This window comes from Nannospalax galili, unplaced genomic scaffold (genome assembly GCF_000622305.1).
Source record: "Nannospalax galili isolate Female #2095 unplaced genomic scaffold, S.galili_v1.0 scaffold1349, whole genome shotgun sequence".
Taxonomy (NCBI): domain Eukaryota; kingdom Metazoa; phylum Chordata; class Mammalia; order Rodentia; family Spalacidae; genus Nannospalax; species Nannospalax galili.
This window is the reverse complement of record NW_008359755.1, coordinates 593347-603903: the sequence shown is the minus strand read 5'-3', so window position 1 is coordinate 603903 and position 10557 is coordinate 593347. Positions and strand designations below refer to the sequence as shown.

The following is a 10557-nucleotide window of genomic DNA, read 5'->3' as shown; positions in this document are numbered from 1 at the left end:
GAGGGAGGGAGGAAGGAAGGCAGTTAACTACTCCAAGGAAGTACGTTCAGACAAAAACCCATCACCCTCCTAGTCAACATATTTACCTGCCCTGGACTGACTTACAATATTCCAACGATATCTTTTCATATTTCCTTCCATATACCTTAAGTTTGTACATATTTATTATTATATTGTAGCCAAGTGAGGAAACGGGACCTTTTTGTCTCATTGGTGCGTCCTTAGCTTTCTCTCAATAAAATGTTTGCAGGGTTTGTGTGCTCGCTCTTTAAAAGTTGGAAGGTGAAAATCTTGAGAAAATAAGTAACCAACACCCAACCCTGACAGAGACTGGGGCTGACATTTGCAGAAGGTCTTGCTTCCTATTTGATTTCCCAAACTTTGTAAGAGAAGTAGGTATGTAAACCAACCCAGTTTTACCTCCTTATGATACTTAAATACAGTCAGATTCTTTGGGCAGAGATGCCCACAACATCTTTGCATCTTCAAAGGATCTGTAATGCCTGTTGATACCAAATAGCTGCTACCTTGCAACTGTAAAGATGATGCAATGCTACTGCTCTGATGCCTCTAGGTGCTACAGATGGGAATTTATCCTGATGAATTTACACGGTCTCAGTAGGGCAAATAGAACCCATTTAGTAGATGGAGAGGTTGAGTAAAGACAGACTCTCCTGACCTATCGAAGGAGTCACTTGTGGCTCAGTGCCACCATAGTTACACCCCCTCCATGCACCAGCCTGATTTAGCTATTTGGCTTTATCATCTTTCTAACTGCTCATAACCACTGACAAGAGGTTTCAAACATAGTCATTCAGGGCACCATTTCCTCTGACTTCTCTGGCTTCTTCCTCTCTACTCTCTATTTTTGGATTAACAGAAAGGTCAGGATGGCCAGATATCAGTGACAGGAAGTTTGGGACTACAAAATAATTCCTGGAGCCTGTGTAACTCGGAACTCCTCACAGGCTCTGCTTTCAGTGTGTCTTAATAGAGGTGTGAGCAGCTAATCCCTTGATTCAATGAAATCTAATTTGAATGCCAGGGCTCCACCAGCCCACACATCACTTTCCATCTTATAGATTATTGGTGTTGACCCACCACTATTATGCCCCATAATGACAAGCCTCCTACCCACGAGAGAATGTGTCTACAAGACACCTACATGCAAACTTGTATTCTGTCAGCATCAAGTTCTAGTCTGTCACTTGTGGGACTCACTGAGGAGTAACTTGGATAACAATACACACTCTTTTCCACTCCCCGATCTGCTATTAACTTACAGAACAATCCAAATTTCAAGTAATTTGCCTTGTGATCTCTTTTCTGTCTCTATCTCCAAAAGTTGCCAAAGTGACTTAGCCCTGCACTGTCCAGGATGACAGCCACAAGCCACATGTGGCTACTGTGTGCTTGAAGTGGCTTACCTAATGTAAGGTGTGTGCAGTGTAAAATATACACCATATTCCAAAAATAAGATAATGAAATATTTAAATATATCAATACTTCTTACATTGGTTAACATGGAAATGATAATATTGGGGCATTAATTAAAACATCAAAATTAATTTCATCTGTTTCTTTTTACTTTTTTATGTGGCTATTAGACATTTATAAGTTATAAATATGGCATATTCTCTATTTCTATTGCACAGTCCTGGCCTAAGACATTTCAATAAATCAGAGTCCAAATAACAGTAGCTTATGTGTGAGAGGGGGGCAAAATCCTTCATCCAACCATGAGCTTGGGTTTTGACTGCAGAAAGAACAGCCCATGACCACACCCCACATCATCCCCTTTACCCCATGTACAAAAAACGCACTGCAGATAGAAGACTAAAAGAAATACCACTGGCTCCCTGGGGCTGCAATTCCTGTCACCCTCTAGAATGGAAGTGTTATTTTACTGAAATCATCAAGAAAGTATCTGAATCAAATTCTGACTTCCAAATTTTAAATGATATCACTACTGATTATAAGTACTCGACAGTCAGTGCTTGACGCAGCTGAGCAGCAAAGCAAAAGTGATTCCTAACTCTTTTTACTCCCAGGGAGACAGACATGGCCAGAGTCTTTATGTGGCCTTTCCAGAGATAGCGCAGCCCTCCCTTGCTGCTTTGTGTATTTGTCAAGGAATTACACTGTCAAATCAGGAACCACATGGTAAGCTAATACTATTGTAAAAGCTGGTCTTTGGAAAAGAAGCCATACCAAAACTTAGTAATGGAAAAACCAAGGATCATAAGGACTACACAGAGAGGAATTACAGATGTCACGTGAATGTTACTGCATGTTACTGAGACTTGCTGAAAGAGAGGAAGGACACAGTCTGGAGCAGGAAATGCTGCCCAGGGCAGCTGAGTGTACTGCTTGGGTCAGCAGTGGGAGGGAGCCTTCTCGGAGTCTGACCCCTACCATCATGTGCCCACAGGGAGACTTTACCCAGACCTTCAACTCTTAATGAGTCTTAAAACTAGAAGAATAAATCAGTAGCAAAAGTTTAACCATTAAACTCTTAAAGACACTTATTTCAGCAAGGAATGTTTGCTAAATACAAAGTAAGCCTATCTTGACTTATGCTCCCAGATTTCACGTGGTGGCTGCCGGTCACTCGTGTTCCAAGTGAAACTCATCACATATAATATGTGCTCAAAAGCTTCTTCACTGAATTGTATTTGTATTTCTTCATGTTAAAAATAAAAGACAGCATTCAGAAATGCTCTTTTGTAGAATTTCCTTATCAAGAAATGGAATATGCGTTAGCTAAGCATGTGATGTATGGAATTTCTGGGATCTTTTAGGTACATATTCTAGTAAGTGGGTTTGGGTTATTTATTTAGTTAGTTATTGGTTTTTGTTTTTTAAGACAAGGTCCCACCTTGTTATCCAGGCTGGCCTTAAACTCTAGACCCTCCTGCCTCAGTTTCCCAAGTGCCGATTTCTATATTTTGTTTTTGATATTGCTTCTGAGCAAATCTAAAGCAACTCCTTGTTTCTGGGTTGCACATACCCTCCAACCCAATTAAACTATTTATTTCTGATGCTCAGCACCTGCCCCCACAATGCTAGATAGGGCCTGAGTGGTAAGGGGATGGTACACATTCTTCTGCTGGAAAATGAGGTCATTAAAGAGGATGGAAGACTGAGTTGGAAGAAGAAACTTTAGTTCGGTTTTAGATCTGTTTTCTGAGGCACAGATTACAGGGTCCCCAGCATCCAGACACTAGTAACAGCCATGAGCACTTTCAGGATGGCCTCAATGTGCAGCAGATGGGACTCAGGACTAAGATGTTCCCACCAGGATGATGTAATGGGAGCCATTCTCATGGTGAGTTCTGAGGTGCAGGTGGCAAATAGTGCAACCAAAAAAAGACGACGAAGTGTGTATGCTATGGGGTTGGAGACCTGCTAACTTTTGAACAGAATGATTGTAAGCCATAACCAGAAGTCTCATATGCCTTTTATTACAATGAAACATGTCATCCAATACCATTAGCTATTTCTAGTCACATAGATGATAAAGAGTTAATATGTAATGCCATCTACCAGCATCAGCTTTTGGTTTTGACAGGGTACTGTGTTATGTAAGATGTTATCGTTGCAGGAGACTGGGTGAATGGGACATGGAAATGTACTATTTTTGCAATTTCTTGTGAGTCAAAGTAGTCCCCCCACCCTCCCACCCTCCCAACAGGCTTCTGGCTCCACCTGCCCAGAACCCCTCATTCCCCTGGAAGGGGAGTGGCTTTTCTTCACTCTAGATCCCCCTGCCTCAGTCATCCAAGGGCTAGGGTTACAGGCTGAACTGTGGCTGTTCACTGGGCCTGAGATAGAGTGCTGACTGCAAGGGCTTTGAGACAACCAAACTGGGGTCTAAGAGTACTGAGTGGTGGCACTAACTCCTACCCTGGATGTAGTACTGAGCCCCTGTCATATGTGGCCTGTGACTTGATGGAGTCTCAGAGTTGGGGGACTCCAATAGGGCATGAGTGCCCTTTCCCTCCATGCTAACCGAGCTTCTGCCTTCTCATTTTGTTTTCAGGATGCTTCCATTGCACACAGATTCCATATGATGAGAGAGAAACACCCTGAAAAATTCAACAGCAGGTAAGTGCTCTGCGTGCGGGCTGCAATCACTGCCTCTCCTGGTACAGCTAACCAGACTAGCCTCTCACCTGCTTCTACTAAAATGTCCTTGACCTGGGTTGCTGGGGGTCTTTCGCTCTCCTGCCTTGTTGCTGGAAGGAAGGCTTCCATTTCTAAGGGAAAAAAAACTGTCAGAAACCTGCCACACCCTGGCTGCCTGTCCTTTCCCTTCTCCAAGGATCTGTGAAGAGGGAGATGTCAGGGACGGCTGGAGGTGGGAGCGCTGGCCCTTGGGTGCCAAAAGCCATTCGGTGCCCTTGGCCTCCTGGAACGCCTTCCTGGGATTCAGAGGCTTCCCTCAAAAGCACAACTACCCACCCACCGGCAGCCCAGTTACAGCAAGGCTTTGGAGAGTGAAAAGGGCTCAGCTGGGGCCTCAGATCCAAGAAGGTGCCAGCCCCAGACTTGGGATCTGAGGGCGGTGTCTCTCTGCCTCCCAGACAGCAGAGGGCAGCCGCAGAGAGGCGCGGTCATGGACCACAGAGACTGGAGCACACCCAGACCTGGCGCCTTGTGTGCCCTCGGATGTCAGGTTCAAAACTGAAAGAGAAAACCAGATCATCTGCAAACGACCCCACACCCTTCTTGTACAATGAGGGAATTTACCAGAACTGAGTTACAGGCATACAAAGCCCCTGGAATTGTCCGGTTTTCTTTTCCCTTTCTTCCTCTTTTTTCCGCTTTATTCTCACGGCTAATCTGTCATTCCCCTTCCTCCTCATACTATTTTGAAATGACCACTGGATTCCACTCCCAGCCTCAGGCAGTGAGGAAGGAGCGAGAAGAATGATTTGGTCTTGATTTTTGAACCTGAAGGGATTGGCCTTTATTTGGCCCACAAAATTCTCCTCAGAGCAGAAGTTGGGTGTTTTCAGAAGGCATTCACTCAGAGCCCGGTTCCCCAAAGCTCTGGCCTGGGAGGTTGACCAGGAAGATGAAAGTCTTTTAGGGATTGGAAGCAATGTCAGCTGAACTGGCTTTTTAGGCTTGCATTCTGTCATTCATCCTCCAGGCTTGCCTTCTGACGTCTACTACACACTACCAACATGAGCCAGGAAGCCCCTCCTACTGTAGTCACAAACTAGCACTCCACCGTCTTCTCTCAGCATTCCTCACTCCTGTATGTGCACACAACTGCTCTTTAAAAACTGCTATGAATATTTTATTAAAGTTGTTAACATTTAAGAGTCCTACATACAATGGAAAAGCAAGTAAACTTTTGAAAAATCTATTAAGGAAAAAAAGATGGCAGGCATTTAAAAAAGTTCTTTGAGCTGAGCATGGTAGCACTTGCCTTTGAGCCAAACACTCAGAAGACAGAGATCTCTGTGAGTTCGAAGCCAGCTTGGTCTACAGAGAGAGTTCCAAATCAGCTGGGCCTATAGGGAGACTCTGTCTCAAAACCAACCAAACACAAAAGTTCTTTTATGCCTAAAGTTTGAAGTAGTTGACATTGTGGCTGTAACTAACAGTCCCAGAACCTAGCCAAGATTGGGAGTGGGCACTCTGCATGTGTGTCTGGGGTCAGTTCATTATAAGGAGTTGGAGGAGTTCCATTAGTCCCTTTTCTCTTTCTCTTAGTCCCCTTTAGTACTGAGTGAGAATTCCTGAGATTCCAGCTCCTCCTCAGATCATGTACCCTTAGAATACTCATGCATGTGTCTGCAAAGATGACATGGGCCTGTGAAATTCATGGGCTTTGCTCATTCATTCATTCAATAGTATCTTTTGAAAAAAAATACTGTAAACCAGACACTATTCTATATGTGTTTAGAGTAGACGGCAGGCACACACAGTCCCCTGACAGAAAGCGGCTGGAAAGCAGATGTGCATGATGGTCTGTGAACAGAAATGGGAACAGCGATGGCCTAAGGGAACACAAAGCAACAGCATAGAACTTGGTATGGAGGGTTTTCCAATGACAGAGAAACTCCATCCAGGACGTGCAAATCAAGCATATATTTCACAAGTTGATAAAAAGAGAAGGGCAATCCAGGGTGAAGGAACCAGATGTACAGGAAGATAGAAAAGAGTGAGAGCACAGCATGCTTGGGGAAGAACAAGCCCCTCCAGGCAGCTGTTGCATGGCCTCTTGTGACAGAAAGGAAGCTATCTCTGTAGTTTTAGAGAACTAGGAAGCAGAGGCAAAAGTTTCTCCACATTCCAAACATCAAGGCAGGGCAACATGCTAGTTGAACAGTGCCTCAGAAAACCACATTGTTAAGTCCACTTAGAAAAATCTATCAGGAAAAAAATCATAATGTGTACTTCAATGCAAAGCATGAACAAATTCACTGTGACCTTTTTTCCTTCCCACTTCCCAAATTCTGTGAACAGGTCAACTCTTAGAGGTGGGGTTTGTGCCTCACTCTTCACTTGGTAGAGATAAAGATGATGTGATCTAGGATGACAGGCGTATGCGTTTGAATTTAAATCCACACACTTTCCTAAGAAATGAAGATGCAAAAGTTTAGAGGGAGCCCCTGTTCGACAAGATCCCCAGGCCCCTCCTAAAGAGAACTTGGGTCTGTGATGCTTCTGTCTTGCTTGCCTGTGTCCCAAACACCCAGGAGTGTTCAATTTGTCCACAGAGAGTTAGGCAAGCAGCCATTTTCTCTAGGCTTCCTTATTTAGCATGGAAGATGGTTTTAAATAGGCAGGTGGTTGTTGCCATGGTTACCCCATTACACCAGCAGCTAAACTTAGGAAGGGCCACAAGGGATAGGAAGAAAGCTTGATACCCAGGATTTGGAAATGTAAACGATATTATCAAACAAGGCTTCATTTCACTGGGCTGAACTTAGTTTCTTCAAAGAGTAGTTACTGCTTGGCTGGAAGCCTTTAGCATTAGTGCCTAAGACTGGACCCTCAGGGATAATCTTGAGACTAAAAATAGAGAGTTGTAATTGGTCTATTTTGTTTTGTTTTCAACAAGAGAGTGTGAATAGTCAGGGCTACAATTTATCTAGGGAAACCTGAACCCTTCACATTGTTAGTCTTTTGGGGGTGGAGATGGGGGCTTTTCTAATAATTCTTAACCAAAGGTCCAGAGGCTTCAGGGGTTCTGAGAATACCTCAAAATTGTACCTAAGATTGTGTGTGTGTGTGTGTGTGTGTGTGTGTGTGTGTGTGTTGGAGAGACTGACCAACCATGAGAATGCTCTTAAAGGGACCCAAAACCTCTAAATGGTTAAAAGTCAGCTTTTCAAAGCCTCTGAATTCTAAGATGCATCAAATTATGACTCAGTTGTTGGGATTTCTGGAAATTCTTCCCCCAGTGGCCTCTCTACACTAGTAGTTGCCAAGGAAAGTAGTTAGTTTTATGAAGCCAAGTGACCTCCCCAGTGGCTTTGTTAATGGTGCAAAAGCCAGCCCAGGGGGCAATATGAGGGATCTTGGCAATCTTGGGCCGCTTCTGCCACCCAGTCATCAGCACGGTCATTGCTAGTTCTTAATTTAGCAATATTATAGCATTATGAAAATTAGCATCTTGTCAGCATAAAGGCACAGAGGTTTAACTCAACTGAGATTCTAATGTGTTAGAAAGTACCTGAGATATGGTCCCTGCCTTTAAGAAATTCATAGTCTGGCAAAGAAGGGAATATTTTTACAAATTATTTTTACACACAGGAATTTACATTTAATAAGTCCTCAAGTAAACAGGAAGTTATTGAAACACTTCAATGTCACATCTCAAACCTCACTCCTAAATAATTGTTTTTTAATGTAGAAATCAAAACTAAGGTAAGCAAATGAAGAATTGTCATCAATTTTGAGCTCCTCTTAGATGCCAAACTGTTAACCAGGTATTTTATAATACATTAAATTAGTTAAATCTCTAGGAAACCTTATAATATAAATGTTGGCCTTCTCATGTTGTAACATATGAAATAAAGGAACTGAGCCTGGACGAAAACAAGTCACAGACTAGCTTTTAAGCAGCAAGGTTGATTTTTACCCACCTCTTAATTCCAGAGTTCAGCCTGCTGTCTCTCCTATGGTTTGTTCATCTGGTCACTTTTTAAAATTTTTTTTATTTATTTATTTTTATTTTATGTGCATGAGTGTTTTGCCTGCATGTATATAAGTACACCATGTGCATACAATGCCAGCAGAGGCCAGAAGCGGATGTTGGATGCCCTGGAACTGGAGTTATAGACAATTGTCAGCTGCCATGTAAGAGCTGGGAACTGAACCCAGGTCCTCTGCAGGAGTAGCCAGTGCTCTTCACCCCTGAACCATCTCTCTAGGCCCTGTTCCCTTTTTTAAAAAAAAAAAAAAATTTATTTTAAGGGACTAGAGAGATGGCTCAGTGTTTAAGAGCACTGGTTGCTCTTGCAGAAGACCCAGGTTCGAATCCCAGCACCCACATGGCAGCTAACAACCATCCTTAATTCCAGTTCCAGGGTATCCGATGCTCTCTTCTGTCCTCCATGGCCATTGAACAACACGGGTACACTTATACACATGCAGGCATAATGCTCATATACATAAAATATAAATAAAGAAAATCAAAAAAAAGATTCATTTTAAATATTTTTAATTATTTGAAGTTTGGTCCTGGAAAGATGGCTTAGCAGTTAAAAGCACTGGCTGCTCTTGTAAAGGACCAAGATTTGGTTCTCAGCACCCACATGGCAACTAACAACCATCTGTAAATGCCCTCTTTTGGCCTCCCCAGGCATTGCACAGATGTGGTGCACTTACATACATACAGGTATACACATAAAAATAAATAAAAAGATTTATTTAGAAAGAACTTGAAGTTTGTAAGCAAGCATTAAACTAAGCCAAGCTCAGGGCCTGGGAGTGACTACACAGATGTTACACCTATGAGCAGGTCATGGCAAGAGAGAGGAATTCATAAAAAGAAGGCACATTTGTCAGTGCTTGCAGAGTAGACAATTTTCAAAAGAGGTAAAAAAAACGGGGCAAAAAAAGCTTTCAACTAGGGGAGGAAAGAAATTGTCAGTCTCTTAAAGGGACAGTAGTCCTTACTCATAAAGGAGAAAAGGGCACCACCCAGGTCTTCTAGGTAGCCAGGCATTAGTCCTCCATGAAGTTACCAGACTGTCTCTGTGAAGAGGTGTGTATATCTGAAATCTATACCTTAAAGCCAACCATTGTCACTGCCAGCAAGCATCCAGAAAGAAAAAACTAACTATGGAGGTTTTATATTGTTGGTCTGAAACTCAGAGCACTTGAGGAATATATCGTTATGAACCAGTTAAGTGTCACCTACTTGAGCATGTCCCTCATCTACTGAGACTGACATATGTTATTTCCTGACGGGCTCTTCAAAGAGTTCTCAACAGTGCTGCCAGACGTTGACCACCTTTCCCCAGATCCCTAGCTAACAGGTAGCTAACAGGCTCAGAAGTGTCAGCTTTCCTGGAACCAGGCCTGTGGAGCTGTTGAGAGAGTCCCCAGAAACCTTAATGTGGCTTGAGTCCTTAAGAATTTGGAGTATATCTTACAAAGAACTGAGCACTTAGTTGATATTTATAGAAAGAGGCAGCCAGGGTATAGGCCAAGCTGGCATCAAAATTTGGCTCTGCCACTTACTAGCTGTGTGACTTTGGGCAAGTAAGTTCATCTTTTTAATCCTTTGCTTCCTCCTTTGAAAATCTGACAAGTTTGCTGTAAGCATTTAGTGAAGTAAGTTTATGGTAGTTAGTAGGAGCTTAATAATATTTTTTGTTGAACATTGCTGAATAGCAAGTTCAAAAGCAGCATTTTCTTTTTTTAATATTTTATTTATTTTTTTAATTATTTATTTAATCACATAATTAGAAGAAGCATTTCATGATAACAGCATCGACATATTCAATAACAATTTCCAGAGCTAAGATGCATCTGTTTTAAGATTGGCTGTAAATTTTTAGGTTTACAGTTGAATTAATACAGTTACATAATATTGTACTCAGTATAAACCCTTTAAGACATAAACTTAAATGAGGTTTAAACCTTTAAAAAGGATCTCCATTTCATTATCAAAATACACAGTTTCATATAGAAAAATTAATTTTTAATGCAATTGACACTAAGATGTTTGCACATAAATTTCTAATCTCTATATATCTGATTATTACTAGTCACAGTCGGTTATTTTCTGAACTCCTTGGAATCTGAGCATGGATATAAAGTCATCAGGTAGATTTCAATGGTGATGTTTTTCACATCTGTTAATAATTAGGGAGCAAACTATTATGCTTTTGTCGCGAGCCGGGACTCTGTCCAGCAGAGTCCAGGAAAGACGACACAGACACCAAGGTGAGGTTCAAGCTTCTGTTTCTCTTTTCTCCTTTATTCTCTCGTATTCTCTTCACTATGATGCTGGCTCACTATGATGCTGGTCCTCTCATGATGCTGTGTCCTATGATGTTGTGTCCTTTCTATTACACACTTCAG

The 10557-nt window shown here is 42.1% G+C and overlaps 1 protein-coding gene across 7 annotated transcripts in view; it reads left to right on the top strand.

Annotated features, from left to right (window-relative positions):
• Dgkg (diacylglycerol kinase gamma) overlaps positions 1-10557 on the top strand; it is a 216667-nt gene that overhangs the window by 120308 nt on the left and 85802 nt on the right. For 6 of the 7 annotated variants that reach the window (XM_008823628.1, XM_008823627.1, XM_008823625.1 and 3 more), the window contains one exon: positions 4043-4107. In XM_008823628.1, coding sequence (XP_008821850.1) covers positions 4043-4107 — 65 coding nt within the window. Of the gene's footprint in view, positions 1-4042; positions 4108-4324; positions 5276-10557 lie in introns of those variants that run through there. The other variant, XM_029558918.1, reaches the window with a different exon arrangement.